Here is a 22,750-nt window from a genome sequence, read left to right on the forward strand (position 1 = left end):
GAACTGCCTGTTGCAAGTCTGTTTGTTCCTAAAAATGTAAATGTCTTATCCTTGAGGTTCTTGCACTGACTCATTATTTGAATATGTCTTGACTTTGATGTGGAAAAGCAATTTCTGCCATGCATAAAGTGTTATTGAGAAAAATACATTTTACTGCTCATATTGTATAAAAATTCTTCAATTCAACCCTATTTCACCAGCTCAGCTCTGTTGTTTCTAATGTTTCTTTAACCTAGAAAATCCAGGCCTTGAAGAGAATGATGCAGTAGGCAACACTTTTAATCAGTAGAGGAAATATGAAACAGCAGGGAATTAATTTCCAGCTGTGCAAACAAGTAAAAAAAAAAAAGGAAAAATGAAAGCTGGTAGTTTTAAAAACTTCTTTCTCCTTAGATTGGTCTTACACATGGGGCTCTTAAGGTGCCACAGTTTCATACTTACTAATAATTGTTTCCTAATTCTGCTCCATTTCTGCAGTAGTATAAAATGTTGAGCTCCATGCAGACAGTCAATTTTCAAGATCCCATGTGGACAACAGAAGCCAGTGTGCTGTTAGTAATCTGCTAAAAGGATAGTTTTCCTCTTGTATCAATGTTTAATTGTGTGGAATCTCAAATCTTAATGGTGCTTGCATGGCTTAAATACCATTAGCATCGAGGTGTGCCAGTGGAGGTGGGAGGGCCATTCCTTTGAACAGGAAGCTAGCTTCTCTTTAATTAGTCCAGATCATTGCTGAGTGGGGGAAAAAGAACTTTACCAAAATCATTTCAGGAGTAGAACTGGATATTTTCTTGTAATAGCTGTTCATTTATACTGGGGTGTTATTAAATGGCGTGTAAATGGAGTGTGTGTTTGGGGAAGGCTTGTGCTGAGGGGTGTTTCAAGAGGGACAAGGGACATGGCATTTGCTAGTCAGTCATGAGCAAGCTGGGTTTGCCTACATATTGACCTTGGGCTGTGTCTGTCTGTGTTCTGGATCCCACTTGGGCCCTTGGGTCTTATCACAAGATAAAAATAGTGGTTTTCTGAAGGTGCCTAGCCCAGGGACAGAGCGAAGGCCAGCACCCTTCAGCACAGAGCTGAAGCCAAGGCTGCAACAGCTTCCAGCTTTTCTTTTCCTATTTTTTTTCCCCCAGCATGGGGTACAAAAATGAAAAATCTTAGATATTTGTGCTCGGTGTACGAGGAAGAAGGTCATTAGAAGGGGCTTGCCCTTGGAAGCAATGAAAGCATAGGGTCAGTGAGTGGTTTTTTGGATAGCCAAGGGTGGGAAAGAGAGGTTGAGCATCTGCGCTCTGGGTCAAGGAGGTTATTGGAAACAAGGAAACAGCATTCAAAATGCAGCTTACCTGGAGTTCTGTGTCCAGCTCTGAGGTTTACAGTACAGAAAGACATGGACTCATTAGAACAGGTCCAGAGGAAGGCCACAGAAATGGAAAGACAGGCTGATAAAGTTGGGACTGTACAGCCTGAAGGAAAGAAGGCTTCAGGGCCATTTTATAGCAGCCTTCCAATAGATAAAGAGGAGTCATAAGAAAGACAGAGAAAGACATTTTATGATGGCCTGTGGTGACAAGATAAGGGGAAACAGTTTTAAAGTGAAAGAAGGTAAGTTTAGATTGGGTATATGAAAAAGAAATCTTTTTCTGGGAGTGGTGAGACTGAAACAGGTTGCCCAGTGGAGCTGCGGATCCTCCATCTCTGGAAGAGTTCTAGAGCATGTTGAATGAGGCTTTGAGCAGCATGATCTATTGGATCATGTCTCTACCCATGGCAGGAGGAATGGACTAGGTGGTCTTTGAAGCTCCCTTCCAACCCAGACCATTCAGTGATTTCATAAAGCTGTCATCCTGTCCAAAATAAAAAGCATTAGAAGAGATTTTTAGCACTGGCAGGTTTAGTATGAAAGTTTCAATGCAATTAGGCAAGCTTAAAAAGGCTTTTGAAGAATGACTTAGCAGAATAGGCTAAACTAATACTCAGACCCTTTCAGACATGCCAGGAACAAAAAGCTCAGTGTAGGTCAACTGGTGGCTGGAATTTGAAAGGGTGCTCAGATAGGATGGGGGCCTTACAAACATTTCATTCATTCTTGCTGCATCCTGTTCCCTCTGGAAGAGGTCAGGGTTTTTTTGCAGTGAAGTCCTTTGGGTGGCTGGGACAGGGAAGCACTGGCACAAGCCTACTTGAAAACCTTAGTGAGAAATGACCATGTGATAGATCTCGTGCTTATACAGAAAAAAAAGTTAATGTACACAACAAGAAATGTATCCAGCATTGCACAGAAGAGCTAAGACCCTTTCTTCCCTCTGCTGTTCACTGGGCTCTGTTATCAAGGCTTTACTACACATTTTGCAAGTAATGGTCAAGTCCCAATTAAGAAGTGACTTATTTCTATGTTATCATGCTGTTATTCACTGTCCTCTTTCTTCTTACACTGTCTTCCATTAAAAAACAGAAACCCTGACAAATAACTTAGGGAGAGTGAAAAACATCTGAAATCCTTCCATAAGAAATGGTATTTGACAATTCCCCAGTATGAAAAAGAAGTTGTGAAAGTAGCACAGTCCTGATTCCTTATTTACCTATGTGTTGTTCAAATAAATAGGGTCCAGCTAAGATATAGGCAATTAGGGATAGAAGGGAGCAGGTTAGAAAGCTGTTTATTTCCAGGCATCCTTTTGAAAGAAGCAGCCTTGCACAAGACCTCACAAATGTCACCTGCTGTGGTATGAAGGGAGCTCCATACATTTGGTTCTTTCATAGCTGGATGTAGTACAGTCCAAAACTATTCTTAAAAGCTTCCAGTCATTAAATTTGCTAAACGACATAAAGCTTTTTTCAACAAATGGTACTCCTCTTTCAGTTAGCTGGCCAGCATCCAACACTGATAATTGCCTTCTGCCTATCTAAATTGCTCTGTTTATTTAATTGGATAAGGTCATATGTCAAAAGATGTGTTGGATAGGGTTGGTGATGCTAGGACAATAGGTATTATGTCACCCAATTCATTCAGCACAGATCATAGGGATTTTGTGCAAATCACTCTGAAGCTTGCAAAGGACTTCATAAATCAAATAGCAGTTCCAGTTAGTTGAAATAAAGCATTATTAATAAAAGGGCTGATCCCTGTCAGGCTACCTAGATCCCTGTGGGAATTTTATATTAATATTGATATAGGACTCCACAAGGTATAAGAGAGTCCTGACTTGTACTAGAAATGAAGTCTCTTCACATGCATCTACAACAGGTTCATGGCCATCCCATAGGGATGCAGTGATGGAGGGTTAAAGGATCATTGATTCATCTAGACAAAGGTGGTTGGCTCTTTCAAGAGTTTTTTTCCTCTCACACTTCTGCTTAGAGGCTAATACAAACCTTAATAAAATGTTACATTTGTGTCATTTGTAAAATGCCTGGTGCATTTCCTCAAACTCTGTGAGCTGTCCTTGCTGTGCAGAAGGGACCAGGGCTGCAGATGTTGGATTGAGACCTCTGTGTTTCTGGTGCCTGGTACAGTGAAATCAGTAGCACAAAGTGTGATAGACTGCTTTGTCAGTGGTCCTAGACGGGAAGGAAATGAGAAAGACATTACAAGTTCAGGAACTTTGTCAAAAAAGCAAACACCAGTCTTGCTGAGCAGCTATTTCTGAGGGGGTTAAACAAACATCTGTTTGTTTAACCACCTAATGGAGACTGATCTGTTTTTTCCAGTTGTATTCAGATGGAGCAGTGGTCTCTGAACCAGTGGTGTAGCTGGCTTGCTGAGGTTTTTTTTCTTAAGTGTGTGGAGGTAGGGATCTGTGCCCCTCCCCTAGCTCTTCCTTTGGCAGTGAGCACACTGTACACGGTAGTGAGGATGAGCACAGTGACCTTCCTTTGCTCTTTGAATTACAGCCTCCTCAATTTAAATACTTACACTCCTTTATTATTAAACCATGCCTCTCTTGCTGAAGGCACTGTACAGTGCAAGTAGGGACAGTTTAAAGTTTTTGCCAGAAAGTGAGAGGTACTTCATAAATGTCTGGAGTATTTGAATCCCACCAGTGTTACTATCTTTAGCATCAGAGGTCAATTATTTCAAAGTACCAGATGCACCCAACACAGGCAATTCTTATCCCCATTCAAATCTGTAGACAATTTCCCTATAGCTCTGTCTTCTGGGTGATTGTACTGGGCTGTGGACTGTCCCAGAGGTTGGGACAGTTTCTCTAGAGAGCGAAAAAGTAAATTGCTTACATTTACCATGTTCTCATTTCATGCTTTTCTGCAAATCTTTGTGCACTTTTAATGCTTTTACTTTTCAAAGGCTTGTCTGAATTCCCAAGTTGGTTTAATGTTACTGAATGGTTATATCAATTTAGCTGAATACTCACTTAATTTCAGCTTAACTGTGTCTAAATAAATATTTATATTCAGTCTAAACAAATCTAAATGTTAAGTATTGGCTTTAAAGTATTTAAGTGCCTTATTTCAAAATCTTGTTTAAAAAACAGATGAGTCAAGTATAGGTAAAGTTGAAACTTCGGCAAGCATGCTCATCTAATTATACTTTTACAGACTACTACACATCACACCACAAGAAAAGCAGTGCAAATCTGTGAACATTGAGGCAAAAAATGTTAGGGTTTTTTTTTTTTTTTCTAGAGGTGGTAGATCAGTGCTTTCATAAAATCAGTGGGTGAAACTATAAAAGAATTTCTTGTCATTTTGTTGACAGAGGGTGCTTTCAAACGTCAAGTTAGCAGGAAAGGTAGGATGGCTGGCCATATGCTGAGCAGTGTAGTCTAATTTTCCCTACTGCACAGCCATAGTTCTTTCTAAAAGCATGGAGGAAGTGCTCTTGCATGCCCTTTATAATGGCCTTGCATGGTTAGACCTGAAGCCAAGAGGCTGCTGTTGTAAACCTTTGTGGTGATGGAGACCAGAACGAGAGGCAGAGTCCGCTTAGGTTCTGCAGTGCACCATCACCTCCAGTGGACTCTCCCTGTAAGACAGGAGAACTGGAGGTGGTGGTGAACTTCAGACCTTCTCCTGCTTGCTGTAAGCAGGGACCAGCCAAAGGGGAGTGGTTGCCCTTTATAGACACTCCAGTTTGAAAGCTAAGTGGAAAGACGCATTTCTGTCTGAAATGCTTGTGATTTTTCTGCCTGAAGATATATGCCCAAAACTTTAGGGAAAGTGTAATACTGCAGCTGATTTTAGCAATGTACTGGAGCTCTCTGAGTGCTTGTTTTGGTTTTTTGGATCTTGCCATGAGATGAGTTCTCATTTTATGTAGTATTTTGCACCCATGTGTCTCACATCCTTTGCAAAGGAATAAAATCATGGTACTCCAGTAGACTGTAGCTTAGTTTCATGGTGCAGTAGCCTCCTTGCTCTAGCTCTTGGTGAGTTGCTGTTACTTGACTTTTCAAAGCAAACAAACACTTATTTCAGAGATACTCAAAGAATTATCCTCTCAGTCTCAGATATCCCTATATTTCAGTACTTTATAACTAATATCTTAATCTCTCTGCCAGTTACAGTTCATGCCTGCCCATCAAACAAATGGAGAATAGTAGGGGTTGAGTTTCCTACTGGCTTTTCTTTATGTCATCATTCAAGTACTGCAGAAAGCTAGTGAGAAATCTGTGTTCAGATGCTCATGTGCAACTTCTGTTGTTTCCTGTGGCATATGTTGCATAATTATTTGATGGTAGATTGTATTAAAAAATCATCTGCAAAGCACACAGAAGCACGTACAAGTAATTTGTGCCTTGGAGTGAAGCTTCTGCTGGTGTGACTCCACAGGCTCTGTAAAATGTGCAGCAAAAACTGTTGAAAAGGGAGTTCTGTCCTCTCAGACTGGTTTCCAGATTTGTTTTGGAAGGGCAAAGTATACAACAGGGAAGTTTCCAGTGCTTCAAAGTTTTCCTGTGCCCAGCATGGGCACATGTTCTAGCCTCACAGAACCTCACCTTCAGGGAGCCTCCACGGTTGCCCTACAGCCATGAGTTTGATGGCAGGCATGTTTAAAGCTTGGGAATACAATGCTCCCAATGGCAGTCAGAAATGCACAGAGTATTAGCTTCCCAGTGTCTTTAGAAATTCACATTGAGAAGCCTGGGCTGAGGGGAATTAATCTTGTGCTAGCACTCTGTGGTGGCTCCAGATCCCCGGTACAGCCTGTCCAGGGCACGCAGCACAAACGGGCAAATGCCCCTCTGCCTGCGGGGATGGGACTGATAATGCTTTACATTGTACATTTCCATTAATTGGATGCTATTGCTACCTGATACATAGGTCATTGCTCCTAATTAATTAAGGGCCAGGAAGGTACTTAGCACTTTACAAGACACAAATGAAGACAGATATCCACTTGGGAAATTAAAATATACCAGTTTGAGCATTTTATATAAGACCAGATCAACTATAAAAATCTGATATCCAGGCAGACCCTAATAAACCTGATGAAAACCAGGTAAATTAGATCAGCTTAAAGCTAACAAAATGTGATAGAAATGTTCTAAGTTGTCTGCAAAAATGCTTTCAGGCAGAAGGATTAGCATGAAGTATATTTTTACAAGGATTAGGGAGAATATTTTACAGGATAAACTAGCCCATGAAATTGTTCCTTTTTACTTGAGTCTATAAATGGACTTCTCTTGTAAAATATGCAGCCTGAACAAAAATTTGCAGTTTTCAGCTATTGCAATAATAGTTTGTTCTTTCCTGACGCACCATGCATAATTTGGAAGTGCTCCTGGAACAACTGAGCTATGCATTCTGGTTCCTTGGAAATAAGACTCACCAAATAGTTGTTTTAGAACATATGTATGAAATACTGGAATTCTGACTGTCTTTCAGTTGTTTGGGCAGGAATGCAGGTTATGTTTTCAATGACATCATGCTCTCAGGCATATTTCCTATTATCCTTACATGTCAGCACAATAAACTTTGTCTTAATATACCCCTATAAATTTTCATCTTATTTGCTTTTAAACAGTTGAAAGTGTTTCTATATGGTGATGGTGTTGAAGACTTTCCTAGATATATATTCTCCAAGAGAAAGTGTAGGCTGTGTTTGAATTTAGAGTTTATCTACTGTACAAAATTTCTAAATACATGGAGCACTACTGTAAATTCAAATTTGAAATACATATACCAAAGTACCTAATGTACAAAGGAATCATAAAATATACTTGGCTTAGACCTTTTAACCACATCACTGGGTGCTGTAAAAGAAACATTTAGCCTAAGAGCTCAGAAGATGCATGATGAAAGCTGCCCAACAGAATTCTTTGGAGGTTGCCTGATAATTAGTCTTGTGGGATGAAACTGGTCATGCAAGGAGGAGGATTTACACTGCTCTCTATTTCCCTCATATAGTGTAGCTGGCCCTTATTGGCTCTGCTAACTCATGTATCCAAATGCACTTAGCAGTGAGAAGAAAAATACTCCCACCAGCTGCTGAGCAGCCTTGCAGTGACCTCTCCATCCTAGTACAAACACATGGAAGAAACTCATCTTCTTTCAATGAGAATTCCACTGAGCTCTGCAGCAGCAGTTTTGGTTGAGACCTCTTTTCCACTTGTTAGCATTGGCTGTTTCACAAGGCATACTTTTGCATTTATTCAAACATCAAAACACAACGGGATCTGGAAATGGGATCACCATAGGCAGGACTTTGGGTGAAGCAGATGCTGTGCCCAACTTGTCCTGCAGCTCCTCTGCTAAGAAAGTAGCAAGAGGTTGAATGGCTTTACTCGTGGGTTTGCATCTTTTGTAATGTTTTTTTTTTTCACAGGGATGCCTTGGCAGCATCTATTTAAGCAATGGGTTAAGGATGCACTGTGCTGCCAGGAGTTTGGAAATTGCTGCTCCTTTGTTTGAGCATGGTTAGCCCAGCTCCTCAGTCAAAGGCCAAGGGTTTAGAGTTAGCAGTTCTTAGGAAGAGTCAGCTGTGAGTGTTAGAAAACTGAAACCAGATGCTCTATGCACAGCAGAAACAAGAGGGCTTTTTCCTTTCCTTTTTCTTTTTAAAGATACATTTCTGAATCTTGCAGTTGTTTTAGGTTAAAGTACTGTTTGAGAATGGTTTGATCATGCAAACAGCAAGCAGATAAATAAATCCTCCAACCAGTGGGTTGTTAATAGTAGGAGTGGAAGGGCCAGTCTGCTTGTCTGTTACTATTTACTTCCATGCATCTCAAATTGCATCCTCTGATTGCAACCTCTCAAATTGCATCCTCTTTAGAAACATGAATTTTGGTTCTCAAAAGCCATTGAGGAAACAAGAGAAGATTGTAAATCTGGGACCAGTAATTATACAGACAAATTGTGAGACTTAGATCTATGATATTTTTGGGGTGGAAAGGATCATACATGTATGTGCACTTACTGGGCAGCAGCATTTCCAAGCAAAAATTGCACTCTGTAGGAGTGGGGAGGCCTGTTCAGTGCTTAATGGGGACTCATAGGAAAAATGGAGTGGCTTTTTACCAGGACCTCTAGTGACAGGATAAGGACAATGGTTTTAAACTGAAAGAGGATAGATTTAGATTAGACATAAGAATTAAATTCTTCATGATGAGGCTGGTGAGAAATAGGAATAGGTTACCCAGAGAGGTTGTGGATGTCCCATCCATGGAAGTATTCAAGGCCAGATTGGAAGGGGTTTTGAGCAGCCTGGTCTATTGCAAGGTGTCCCTGCTCAGAGCAGGGAAGTTGGACTAGATGATCTTTGAAAGGGTATTCCATCTCAAACCATTCTATGATTCTCAATAAGTTTGTACATCACCTACATCCTCCTAGAGTGCCCAATGCAGGCCATGACAAGTCCTGGCCCAGCTGGCAAGTTCAACTGGAGTGGGTTCAGAGCCCACCTGTGACAATTGACTGCTTTTATTTGTGTCTGTCACGCGTGTGTGAGAGCTGTTCTGTGGAGATTGCAGTCTTGTGTTCAGCATGACTGATGACTTGTAATTTTAAAGGAAGGACCTCTGTTTGGGAGGGGTTAGGCAGAGACTGGTGTGAAATGGGCAGCAATGTATTTTAATCATGCACTGTATCATGCTCCTTTTTGAAATAAGTGTTCTTGTGTTGGACACTTCTGAAACAAGGCAAACACATTTTATGACTGTGTTATGCATCCATAAAAGGGGATTTTACAACTCTTTTGCTGACATGCCTTAAGTAGATAGACACAGGTGGGTGCTGCTGTCACCTTCATGCATATTACTGGTTAACTAGCTATATAAGTTTGGAGGGAAATACAATGGAAGTACATAGAATGCACAGAGTGTCTGTCCAGACAGGTTGGATCAGCACAAGTCAGCACTGTGCTGTTAGAGCCAGGACCACTCCATTCATTCATTCAGATGAGCCTTGTGTGTTTATGAAAACAAAACAAAATAATAACAATAACAAAACACCAGGAAAAGCTAAACACAAGTGAAAATGCTGCAATTATCTTTTTTTCACTTGTGGCAGCCAAAAGCCACAATAGGTAAATGAGTCAGTGCAATCAAATGTGACTTGGACCATGCAGCCTGCTCCATGTTTGTCCTTAACCCTTTAGACTGTGTATGATGCTTATTTTAGCATGTTCAATTTCCTGCAGGTACCTTTCTTGTGGATTCTATTCTACTCATATCCCCTTAAAAGCCTTACCAAATATTTACCATGTGCCCTTTCTTGCTATGGCTCTGCTTCTCCAAGCTCTTTCTGCCCTGCTGTCGTATGTCTCCCCATCTTGTCCCAGCTCCATTCTCAGCTGCAGGAGTTATCTGTCTGTGAGCACAAGCAGCCCCCCACAGTTTGTTGTTTCTGCTGGGTGGCTCCATCTGCATCAGCTCATCTTCATTGCTCCCTGAGGCAGGACTCCAGTTCACCAGCACCATCTCTTCTGCACATTCATTCCTCCCACTCCCCAAGCTGGAGTGAGCTCTGAGTATGGAGGGTATCAGCAGGTGCCACCAAGTTAAGCATGTCTCACTGCATTATTCTTGCTTCTGAGAGAGCAGTAGGAAACAGAAGAAAAAAGCAGTCAAGAAACAAAAGAGGTGTTTCCAGGTGAGGTTTGAAAAGAGATGGGAAGTCAATAAGGCAGTGAGTATGTCTGAGATCCCCATTGAGATCTGAAAATCACTTGAGGTTCCTGTTCCTTTATTCCCCCCCCCCCCCCTATTTTTTTCTTCTACCTCCTACTTTGTAATCTGAGACTTTACACATGAGTATTCAGGCTGTTGTAGCAGCAACTGTAAGAGAGGAAAACTTGGAGGCTGTGCCTAAGAAAAAAGAAAATAAGGTGGTGGGAGGAGGAGCTGTAAGAAGATGAGAAAAGATGTGTAGCGCAAGAAAAATAAAAGGGCTTTTTAAAAGCTGTCATGAACATTAATTTGAAGGATAGAGAGAATAAAACTCACTTTAATCTCAGAGTGATCAAAATCAGCAACACCAATGTGAGGATACAAATGGTCCAAATGAAAGTTTAAAAGATTTCAAGCAAGACAAGCCAGATAAACACCTGTGATTTATCTCCAGTAGCAGAAGCCAGGAAAATTCTCTATTCCTCCTCTATGTGTTTCTTAGCTCCTGACAATCAATAAACTTTCCATTTCAAGAGTTTTCACCATCTACCCCCTCTCTTTGTGGCTTGCATTATCAGCTGCCTGAGTATAATGTATATTGTAGTACTCTATTGAGTGTGGTCAATAGCTTCCCATTTTCATAGAGCTTTTGTCCCATGTCTCAGTAGTCCTGGATGAATCACTGGCACAGACAGATAAATACATGAAAATTAAGAATGCAGGGATCTGTTAAACCCAAATACAAAAACAAAATAAAGAGAAGCAGAAGAGTAGGAAGACAGCATGGTGATGAGACAGGGAACCACCCAGCAAACACACTACCAAGTGAGAGGTAGAATTGGAAGGAAAGGATTTTTTTGCATTACTCACCATATTTGCATCTCATCAATTTATGGGTTAAAATTTATTTACCCCACTGATTTATAGGATCAATTTCATATGGCATTATCTTTGCAGTTTATACATGATGCTTCTATTAAGCCCTATGACACTGTAATATAACAGGAAGACAAAAATGTTGGCTCTGCCTCATGCCAAAATTCTGCATAGCTTTAAATGTCTGTGTGCTGTTCTGTACAGTCGTATCTTAGTGAGGAAATGCTGGCTCTTTGCAGCTCTCCTCTGGCTGTGCTCGAGTCAGCAAGGGGTACATGCAGGTTCAGGCTGCTGACACAGGGGCTGAGGCTGCTGCAAAGGCTGCAGCTGCCCTGGGCATCAGAGCATGGTTTGGGGCTTCTGCTTTGAGGGGGACAGCGAGGCTGAGTGCCTGTGAACTCCCTGTTTGAATTCATGCATGCTGGAAGTGTCCTTTTGACTTGAGTATTTCTTTGTGCATGTGATAAATGGTTAATTACAAGGTTAATTACACAGAAGAACTGGTTCTGACAAGGAAGGAGCCAGAATACTTTGTGTTTGTTTCCACATGGTCGTGCTCAGATTCCCCCACGCTGGAAGAAAATCCGCCTCCTTTCTGGCTTCTTCCAGGGGAAGTCCAAAACCAGTCCTTGAAGATGACCTTATAGCACTGAAAACAAGCAGTTCGTTGTTGTAGCATGGAGCTGGTGACACAGAGTCTCCTTTTACTATCAGTATAAATGCATTTTTTTCCTTGTGCTGTAATACCCTTTTGGTGCAAGGAAAGCCTGCAAATCAGCACTATCCTAACTCCCTGAGCTTTCCCTCCCATGCTCCAGACTCTCATTTTCTGCACGTTCACCAGCTAAAAGAAAAGACTATTTTTTTCCTGGGTTGCAGAAGGGATAAAATAACCTATGGCTTACATGGAGCTGGTGAGTGTGCATGAGGTATCCCTGCTTTCTGCTGGGCTTCTGTGGCTGCCTTGTATAGTGATTGCTACAGGAACTCATCGCCCCTTGAAGCTCAGGCAGCTGCAGCAGGTGTTTACCCCTGCAGCCAAATCAGGTTTGGCCATTTGCAGGATCAGGTAGGGTAAAAGTGTAAGTGGCTTTGGGGTGCCTGGAGTGGTCTGTGGCCCTGTGCTGGCTGCAGGCTGATTCAGCTGGCTGTTAGTCCATAGGGTGTCATTGGGATTAGTGCTCAATGAGATTGTAGGTAAAAATAAAATCATAAGTTTTGTTCATTAGGAGATCTCATGGCTTCAACAAAATCACAAAGCAGGTCAAAGAGGAGATTCTGTGGGTTCAGATTCCTGACAAGTCAGCTGCTTGCTATGAAACACGTCACTCAGCTGCTTTTCTTACTGATCAACTACATCTTTGTAACACTTGAGAAAGTGAGGCCTCATTGAAATGAGTGCTTCATTGCTACTGAGAGAATGCAGAAAAGATGGAGGGATGAATGTAAAGGCCCAAACTGAATGGGAGGTGTGGTCCAGGAAGGCATGAAAGCAGGTCTGCTTCTGCAGCATTTCTCTTCTCTGTGTGTGCTCCTGCCTGCATTAGTGGGGCTGGAATGTGAATGTGCAACCTCTGAACTGGGATGATAATATGAACACTTGTCTTCATAATAAAAAATAGGATTTGAAGAGACCTTTCTGGCACAAGCTAACCTTGTCTCAGAGTGGTTTATAATCTGTAATTGCTGGTAGTGAATGCTGTCAAATGAGGTCTCTCCACAGCAGCTGTTTTTATTGACTTTTTTTTTAAGCTGCTTGGCACCATAAAATCTTGAAAGTATTTTCATTAAAAAAAAAATTATTTTGATTTTGAATACCAGCCAAAAAACCTGTTCTTGGACTATGGCAGAATCTATGGTGTAAAATATTTTCAAAATCAAAACATTGCCAGGTCTGACTGAAATGAACCAGGGAATTCATTCGAGTCTCTGCTTCGAAGAGTGCATATAAATCTGCCAAGTGCTACTCTTCTCTTTTGTTTACCTGCTGATGTTGCAGAAACAGGACATTATTGGAAGTTCTGGAGTGCAATAGCAAAAATTTTTAAGTATGCATTTTCTGAGTCTCATTACCTGTTGTTAGTGATCTTTTGAGTGACTCCTAGTTGAAAAATTAAGGCTCACATGGCTCCCTCTTGCTCTGAATTTGGATCTGGATCAGAATATTAAATACTTTAAAGTTCAGGTGTACATGGATGAAAGGTTTTGCTTCCAGCTACTAATAGTGTTATTAATTTAGCTTGAAGCTAATAACATAATTATTAATATGAATTCTGAATTTTCTAGCTGTTTGCCTCTCTTAAACTTTTAACACAATCCTGCCAATTTTGCACAAAGTTCATGAGAGTCCTTGTCATAGGTATGCTGGGATGCTGATGGATATAGAACCTACTGTAAAAGGCAGTTGTGTTCCTCAGCTGTTAATACAATTACAGTACCTGGAGAAACCTTTTCTAAGGTGGGACAATAAAACATTTCTGTTTGGCTTGGTGGTATGCAGCAATAGTGTTTTACTGTACTTGCCAGGAATACTAGAGCTGGATGAGATACCCTGTTTAATCCCCTTCCTACCCCTCTGAAGCCTGTGAGAAAGATGGAGAGATGAATGCAGATCTTTGGTAAATAATTGGTGGTTCATGTTCCCAAAACTCATTTTTTTAAACTTGTGTGAAGGTGGATAAGGATGTAAGCAAAATTAAAAAAAAAAAAAAGGTCCTTAAAATTCCCTTTGGATCATCTTGCTCATACAACATTTCCTTATCCTTTCAAATACATCCTTTGCCCTCGAGTTCCCAGCTGTAGGATGCCACAATGTCCTAACCCATTGGGTTAATGGGTTATCTCAGGCAGTGAGTTATCTAGATCTTTTTGCTGCTGATACCTCAGATCTTTGGAAAGTTGAGAGTTTCCAGAGTGATGGAAACATCTTCTTGCTCATGCCTGTTTCCCAGGGGAAGCCTGCAGTGCATTCCCTCCTCTCCCAGACACTGCTGGCCTCTGCTGATGATGTAGGCACAGGACATAGATTCACTCCCCTTTGGACCAGAGTACAACTCATTCTTGACAGATGAAACCATGGTTTAGGTATATTGGGTTTGCATAGCAAGGATTTGGTAATGAGGACTACAAAGGTGTTTTCTGTGAGACGCTGCCAGAAGCTTCCCCCATCCATGTCCAAGAGAGCCAATGCCAGCCAGTTCCAAACAGACCTGGACTGGTCAGGGCCAAGCTGCTCAGGGATAACAGGTTTAAGGGTTTAAGGGGAAAAAACTGCTGTGCAACAGAAGCAAGGAGAGAGTAGTAAAAAAATGTGAGACAAACAACTCTTTAGACACCAAGGTCAGTGGAGGAAGATGGGGAGGGAGGAGGTGCTCCAGGCACCAGAGCTGGGATTTCCCTGCAGCCCCTGGTGCAGCCCATGGGGAGGCAGCCGTGCCCCTGCAGCCCATGGGGATCCATGAGGCAGCAGAGATCCACCTGCAGCCCCTGGAAGAGCCCAAACCAAAGAAGAATGGGACCCTGTGGGAAGCTGATACTGGAGCAGGCTCCTGGCAGGACCTGTGGCCTGTGGATAGAGGAGCCACACTGCAGCAGGTTTGCTGGCAGGACTTGTCACCCTGTGCGGGACCTGCACTGGAGCAGTCTGTTCCTGAAGGACTGCACCTTGTGGAAGGGATCCACTCTGGAAAAGTTCATGGAGAACTTCAACCCATGGGTAGGAATCACTTTGGAAAAGGCCATGAAGGACTGTCTCATGTGGGACAGAAGACATGCTGGAGCAGGGGAAGAGTGTGACAAGGAGGGAGTGGCAGAGATGTGATGAACTGACTGCAGCTCCCATTCCCCACCTCTCTGCACTGCTTGCAGTGAGAGAGTAGAGAGCTTGGGAGTAAAATTGAGCCCAGGAAAAAGGGAGGGTGTGGGGAAAAGGTTTTTTAAAGTTTGGTTTCAGTTCTCATTATCCTTCCCTGATTTTAATTGGCAACAAATTAAAATAATTTCCCTAAGTTGCAGCTGTTTTACCTGTCACAGTAATTGATGAGTGATATCTCCCTGTCCTTATCTCAACCCCTGCTCCTTTCATCATATATTTCTCAGCCTGTTTAGCCAAGGAATGGAGTGACAGAGTGATTTAGTGGGCACCACAGCTTATTCTTGATATAAGAAACCCAGGTTTTCAGTAACCTGAATTTGAGTTTCCATGTGTCTTCCATTTGTTTTCCCTGGGACTGCAGGAAACAGCAACAGAATGCACAGGGACTGAGGGTGTAACATTCATTATTTCCTTGGCAAATCCATAATTTTCAACTAGTCATTGTAACAGAACCATGTCAATATAACTATTGCACATATTAAAAAAAATCTTATCTTATTGAAAAATACTCAAGAAAAAAAAAAAAGAAAACACTTAAAAAATTGTCTCATGAAAACAAGCAAAACTTTTGTCTTCTACACCAGGAATAGAAATAGTATTAAAGTATTTCTCCATATGTTACCAGTTTACAGGCAGTTTGGCCTGATGGGATTTTTTATTCTATATGAAGATGGTCTATACATCTTAGAAAATTGTGTTTTGAGAAGTGAAAGGGAAGGGAAATTGCTCCTTTTGAGCAGTACAGGCTATCACAACATCTAATGAAGTGGATATTGGTTTCTCATTCTCTACAGCATGACCTCCCACAGTTTTCTGACCCACAGGTCCCATCTGCTAACAGCAAACTGTCACAGCTGCAGGGATGGACACCATCACAGTCATCACTGTTCTCACTGGTTCTACCAATTTTGGATGTGTGGCACAGTATACCAACAGAGTTGATCCTCTGTGCTCAAAACCTTTCTTGGATGTTGCCATGCTCTTGTGAAATGGGTTTGAATCCTGCAGTGTTGTTTCAGATGATTCATTCTCTGAACCAGTGAGCTCCATTGCTCATTTGTTTTAGGAAATATTAGTAAAAGTTGTAACTGAGGAAGAGTTTACTTTTACCTATAGCTCTTGCAGAAGTAGAAGCTTTGAAATCCAGACTGAAAATTTGCTCATCCCTTGCTTCTCATACATTTTACAATTTCTTTTTTGACTTCTTTTGAGCCCAAAACTGAATTCTTTTCAACCTTTGGCACACTTAATAAAAGCTAAAAATTTACTCAAAATGAGAGAGAAGAGAATCCGCATTCATCTTTCCCCAAACAACCATGCTGTTGGAGTGCATTCTTTGGATATTACCTTTTTTATGTCAAAATTTTTGAGTCTTTTTATCATTTTTTTTCCAATTTAAGTCTCTTGTACATCTTTTGGACTCCCTCTGATTAAGGGAAAGTTTGCTGGGAGAACCACAGTTTTCTGCATCTCTTGCCATTAAAGTATATCAGTATATCAGGCAAAAGTGCTTGTCTCTTGACCAGAATTTCAAGTAAAAAAATTTTGTCTAGATGAGAGGACATAGCAGGACTTGATTAAGTATATATGTGATTAATGAAGAAATACTCTGCAAATAAACCACAGAGGCTAACATGGTGAGATTATTCCTTCAGTGAAGATTTTCTTTTCTGTTGTTTTTTGGGAAAAAAAACTTGTTTTAGTTCTCAGTTATTCCAGTTTCAGACAAAATTTGGTATTCTTTCACTTCAGCTGGAGCAAATGTAAGAAATTAATTAGCATAAAGCTAAAGATATATCAAAGGCTAAGGTGATAGGGAATGGCTGGAAAGTTGAAGGTTCCTGTGTTCAGGCACAGCAGATGATTTTACACTGAAGAACACCTGCCAAGTCCACGTCAGCATGGTGCTAGTGCTAGTTCTTAGGGTTGTTTATAATAATGTGAAGTCAATTTGAAGCTCACTTCAAATTTTTGTGCTTGTGGATTACAGATGCTCCTTTTTCTGCACGCCTTTTGAAGAAGTGGGTGTTATTTAAGGTTATTGGTCTTGCATGAGTAGAAAGATACAAAGTTATGGGTACTTGCTTTAAATTGATGTCTGTGAGGCAGAGCTCTGGTAGTTGTGTGATTACCAACACGGTGTCACTTTATGGCAGTTCCCCTGTATGAAGTGTTCTCCTGGGTGCCCTGTGTTTCCTGCACATAAATTCTAGAATTTCATATTTCTTGTAGGAAGCAGTAGAGGGGACAAGAGGCCGGATGGAGACAAAACTTTGAGAGAGAAAAAAATTATGTAGGCAAATGCTGTGCTGGTTTTCTTTTATGCTGAATCTGCTAAGGGCCTAAAACTAAGTGCAAATTGAGGATGGAGAGGTGTATGGCAGCTCTCAGAACCAGGGCATGACTTAGAGTAAGCCACCCAGGCCTGTGTGTAAATACAGTGTGTGATTAAACCATTGGAAATACATTTCCTGTGCAGAGCATCATGGATTCCGTGCTCCAGCCTGTGCTTCTTCCACCTCTTCTCTTGTGTTTCTGCAACTTGTTCATTTATAATGGAAGTTTTTCACAGCAGGAGACTGCTTCTTGATACATTCCCAGGGCATCTAATTCAGTACAGCACCTGTGTTAATAGCAGCTCTGGCATTCTTATCACACCAGCTGGTCATAGAAGGATTCTTCCAGCTGCTTCTTCCCAATTAAGTTAAAAATAGGTGAAAGTGGCCTGTGGTTGTAGTTCATCTCATTTCATTCTATTTGCTTTTTTAATTTTCTTAAGCCTTCTATTTGATAAGTGAAGGAGAGTTTAATTCTGAATCTCTTCATAGTGTATTTAATTTTTGTTTACTATTTGCTTTGGAGAGAGTATGGAAAATGAAACTAATAAGTATAGAGAATGATGAACTGAACTGTTACCTTGCATAGAGATCTGAGCTAATCTGATGGGGGTTGGCATGAGACAGGAATGGCAGGGAGTAAATAACAAAAACAAACAAATAGAAAAACAACGATAGGCATTATTAATGGAGAGTGCATTGTAGTTCTGAATAATTTAAGTCAAAAATATTATAAGTAAACAAGGCAGAAAATAGTAGGGAGGAAGCATTACCCATTTTTATACAGAGGATTAATTACTCCTCTAAGAGACTGGTTTAGACATACAAAATGTACTTTTTATTAAGTTCTGGTTCTGGCACGGACCAGCAAGATTCTTCATTCTCCTGGGACAAAGGCAGGAGCATTGCAAATGCAGCCTTTGTGTCCTGGGTGCCACCAATGGACAAAATGTGTTTTTTCAATCCTCTGAAATACAGGAACGTGGAGGGGAACTGAGTACTGAAATTAAGGTACAATGAATTATTTTCCATTCATTTAAGGCACTTTTTGTAAGTACAGCTATTTATGGGGGTTTCTTTGACTGAGAGCAGAGAATATAATAATCTAAAAATAATTACCTTGTGAGAAAAGCAGGAACAAATTAATCTCAATTCTGCATTTGATCCTTGTACAACAGGTAATAGAGTGATAAAACTGATGTGAAAAAGCACTGCAGTAGCGTGTCAAGACGTTTTTTTATTCCATTGCAGACAACTGTAAGGGATAATATTTGAAACTAGATGACAAGCATTATCACATATCATTTAACAATGGAGAAGTAAGATAGGATCAAAGTTGGAAAATTGAAGTCCTTGGAAGCAGTAAGAAAAGAGAAGAATTCAGAAGAACTCTGGGTTCCTTAGAGCAGGTCAACTGTTGTTGTAAAGAGATCCAACACTTCATTACATTGCAAAGCATGTGCTAAAGTCTGTGTGTCTGGAGAACAGGTTATAAGTCTTAGCCTTTTCTTGGTCACTGTCATAGGAACTCAATCTATCATTAGAAAGTCCAGCTTGTGCTGCTGGTGATGTACTCTCCTGTCTTTGGCATCATTTTATAGCTAGCTACTCAGTTTGGCACATGATAGGAGCTTCAGCAAAACAAGCTTGAAGTTAGTGGTTTATTTATCCTGAGTTACACATAGTAGGCTTTTGGGGATTCAGAGTTTAGTTCACTCTGATTTTAGGGCAGTTGTTCTCACCATTGCACATGCATTTTCTCCATAGAGGAGCTAAACACACACTCAAATGCCAGAGGACAGGCATTGTCTTTATGCATTGCTGGCAGTGCTGTGGTGGTTTGGGAAGCTCGCAGATGACTTATGCTCACAACAAAAGTCCTTCCTTCCCTGTTCAAACTTTTACATCCAGGTTGTTAACATTTAGTCTTAGTTATCCAGTATAAGTGATGATTCAGCCATTCTCTTTCATATCCCACTGGACTCTATTGCTCTTGCCAAAACAGACTAAGTGACAAAGGAGGATGGTTCCTTTATTGTTATTTTTTAAAGTTTTATTTTTTCAGTTTCTGATTTTGGCATTTCATGTTCTTTTCTTCGTCCTATGAGACTGTTGCCTGTTAGATTGCTTTGTTAAATGGTTCTCTTGTCTTTTCTGTGTTTTTAATAATTTCCTTTCTATTTAGACTCCAGATATTTTCAGATTTAACTTGAAATTCCCTTTAAATTTTTAGGTTCTTTCCTCATCAGATTAAAGAATCCCATGGCTGACTTTGCAAATGAAAATATGGTGGATTATATTTGACCTTCCTCCAAACAGTATTCATCTTTTCCCCCTAACATCAATGTGTCCAAGCATGCCACCTTTTATTTTCTGCTCTCAGAACTAAACACTTTGAGAAAACATTAATAAAATGTTCAGGCTTCAGGAAGTCAGATGAGACTCCTCATTTAACTCTTCAGATTAGAACTAGAACCCTTCTTACAAGTTTCAGAAGGTTTTTTCTAATTCCAACAGCGAGGTGATCTGCTCGGGAACTAACAATTCTGAAAGGGTTTTTTTAAAAAAAAGGTAACAGAATCATAATCCCAAAAAATTTTTACATGATGTTCTTAAAACAGATTTGAAACTATTAAGTTGCAGTGCTCTAGTGAATGAAAGTGTTGGAGCTTAATGCATACCAACAGTAAAAGGCAATGTTGCATGTTAAGGGATCTACCATCTTCTGGCTTTACATTGATGAAGGATTAGTGTAATGCCTTCTCAAAAAGCATCTAGATCCAGGCTTGCTTGGAGGGGAAGGTTTTTTCCTTTCTGGGGAAACCCCACAATACAAAATGTTTCCAACACTTTTAAGTAAATTCCCCCCCACACCTCTTAAGGAGGAGCTACCTGAAACTGGGATTCTCCAAATTATTTTTAAAACTTCCGCAGTAAATAATTGACACAGTATGATGCTGTCAGGACAAGCACTACCACATTTTGTCACTCCATGTTGTTTCAAATTGGCTGTTCTCATTGTGCTTTAGCACAATCATATAATCAATCTAATTGGTTATATGATCATCATTTAGACATATGACCTTGTTAAATCCTTCCCCAACAGATTAAATTGCTAGGCAATTAACAGGATTTGAGGCTTTCCATAATCTTCATGCTGTCTACACATCCACAAGGATAAGTGAATTTAAGTAATGAAAAACTTCCATATTTCTCAGTTTTGTGTAAATTGTATTTTTCTATATTTTTCATGTTATTATTTTCTTTCCCTTTTTAGGTACTACATAGAAATGGCTTTATGGATCTGGCCACTGACCATCTTGAGCTGTTTTTGCATCACCTTATCCAGAAATGAGGAACTGAAATTTTTTCAGAGTGCTACAGAGCTAAATCATCTAACAGTGGATAATGACACTGGCATAATCTATTTGGGAGTGGTAAATGCCCTGTACCAGCTTACAGAAAACTTGGAAGTAATCAGATCTGTAGAAACAGGTCCAAGAAAGGACAACAAAAAATGCACACCTCCCATTGATGAAAATCAATGTAAAGAGGCCGTACTGACTGACAATTACAACAAATTGCTGTTGCTGAACAAGGTGGATAACACAACTGTGGTATGTGGAAGCCTTTTTAAGGGAATCTGTGCCATCAGAGATCTACAAAACATTAGCGATGAGAAGTACTACGTAGACAGCAGTGGAGAAAAGTCCTTTGTAGCAAGCAACGATGAGAATGTATCAACTGTGGGACTGATCACTTCCTTGAATAACGACCGGGTGCTGTTTGTTGGGAAAGGGAATGGACCAAATGACAATGGCATCATAATCAGCACTCGGCAGCTTTACGCCAGGGATGGGAAAGACATTTTTGAAATGTATACAGACTCAGCAGCTGTTAAGTCAGCTTATCATTCATCAAGCACACAACAATTTGTGGCAGTTTTTGAGGATAAAAATTATGTTTATTTTATTTTTAATCAGCAAGAGAAACAACCTGTCAACAACCGCACACTGATTGCACGTCTGTGCAAGGACGATGCCCATTATTATTCCTACTTTGAAATGGACTTGGGTTGCAAAGATGATGATGATGGTGCCTATGACCACTGTCATTCTGCTTACGTCACTACCCCTGGGAAAGAACTGGCTGAGAGCATGGCTCAGCAGGGGCAACCTGCAGATACTCCCTCAGATGACAAAGTTCTTCTTGCACTCTTCAGCAAAGTAAACAAAGATGATGGCTCTCTAAAATCTGCCATGTGTGTGTTTTCCTTGCGGCAGATCAATGAAAAGATGGAAAAAAACCGGAACGATTGCTACACTAAAAAGAATACCAGCTCATTTTACAAACTTTTTTCAGCAGAAAACCCATGTGCATTACATGGACTGGTAATATGAATAATATAATTATTCGTTTTAGAATCTGTGTTAAAGTTTGTGGAAAATATACAACTACATGTTTTAGGGTGGCTTTGAGCTAAACTGTATTAAGATGACTGAAAACTCAAGAGATGGATTCACTATAGAAATGGAATATGGGGGGGTTGTGGACCAGGTTAAGTAAGAAGTGACAAAATTTTGAGTGTCTTAAAAAGGATTTGATGTTTTCTCAAAGATAAGTGCTGCTTTTCTAAATGCATTTCTTTTAAAGGGCTCCTTCTGGTATAGGACTTTTTGAGTAAAATGCAGGGATTTTTTACATCCATGATCAGCTTCGGGGTAATCACTGTAGACAATTGTAGTTTCAGTCAGTGTATTTACAATGCTCTTAAATAGTATTAAGACTCTTTTAGATGGTATCTGTAATTCAGCATTTTTTCTCACTTGTGTTTGTATCGTTAGACAACTGAAATACCCAGATTTCCTGTATTCAGGTGGTGTTCGTCTTTTGGTGTGGCTCAAAATACTTGTATAGCATGACAGCCATCTTTTTATGGCCTGTCATTACCTTGACTATAAGGTTTTTGAAGAGTACTGTTACAACCATTCAGTTACTGTTCTTCAATCTATGGCTGTATCTAAGAGGCAGTTTTGAGCATTTCTGTTGGCTTTATGATTGTTTTGCCCACATCACTCTATTCCCAAGCCCCACTTGTGCATGCCACTCATTCATTACTGCAGCCAACCCTAAAATGCGTTGAGAAATTGAATAATCTTAAAAATAACTCAGCCAGCTTTTAAGAGGATGTCTTAATTTCTCAGCCTGAGCAAGGTACACCCTTGCATAAGCATCTGTTTGAGCACAACTTGAGAAGTGGTGTGCTATAGTTCGGGGAGAAGAGTGAACAGCTGAAGAGATGGGGCATGGGAATACCTTTTTTTGGTATTGACCCATAATTCTTCATCTTGTGAGACAGAAGCCATCTCCCACACAGTAAGGTCACTAGCGCTGATGAGTCAAAATTACACATTTTTCTTCGAACTGCCAGTGTTACTTGCGGTAGTACCCTGCATATGGGGTGAGCATCAAACACAGAAATCCTGAATGTGACGAGTGGCCGTGGCTCCTGACAAAAATAAGGTGTGGATTTCAGATCAGAAACATGGTTTTGTTACCAAATATAGCAGGAAAGGCAAGGTGTGAATGAA

The 22,750-nt window shown here is 40.5% G+C and overlaps 1 protein-coding gene across 1 annotated transcript in view; it reads left to right on the forward strand.

Moving 5' to 3' along the window:
• The window catches only part of PLXNB2 (plexin B2), a 251,723-nt gene that overhangs the window by 150,958 nt on the left and 78,015 nt on the right, over window positions 1-22,750 (forward strand). Inside the window, exon 5 of the mRNA XM_066550678.1 lies at window positions 20,437-21,550. Within this exon, the coding sequence (XP_066406775.1) occupies window positions 20,437-21,550 (1,114 nt within the window). The remainder of the gene's footprint in view (window positions 1-20,436; window positions 21,551-22,750) is intronic.

The sequence above is a fragment of the Molothrus aeneus genome, chromosome 5 (genome assembly GCF_037042795.1).
Source record: "Molothrus aeneus isolate 106 chromosome 5, BPBGC_Maene_1.0, whole genome shotgun sequence".
In the NCBI taxonomy this organism is placed as follows: Eukaryota; Metazoa; Chordata; class Aves; order Passeriformes; family Icteridae; genus Molothrus; species Molothrus aeneus.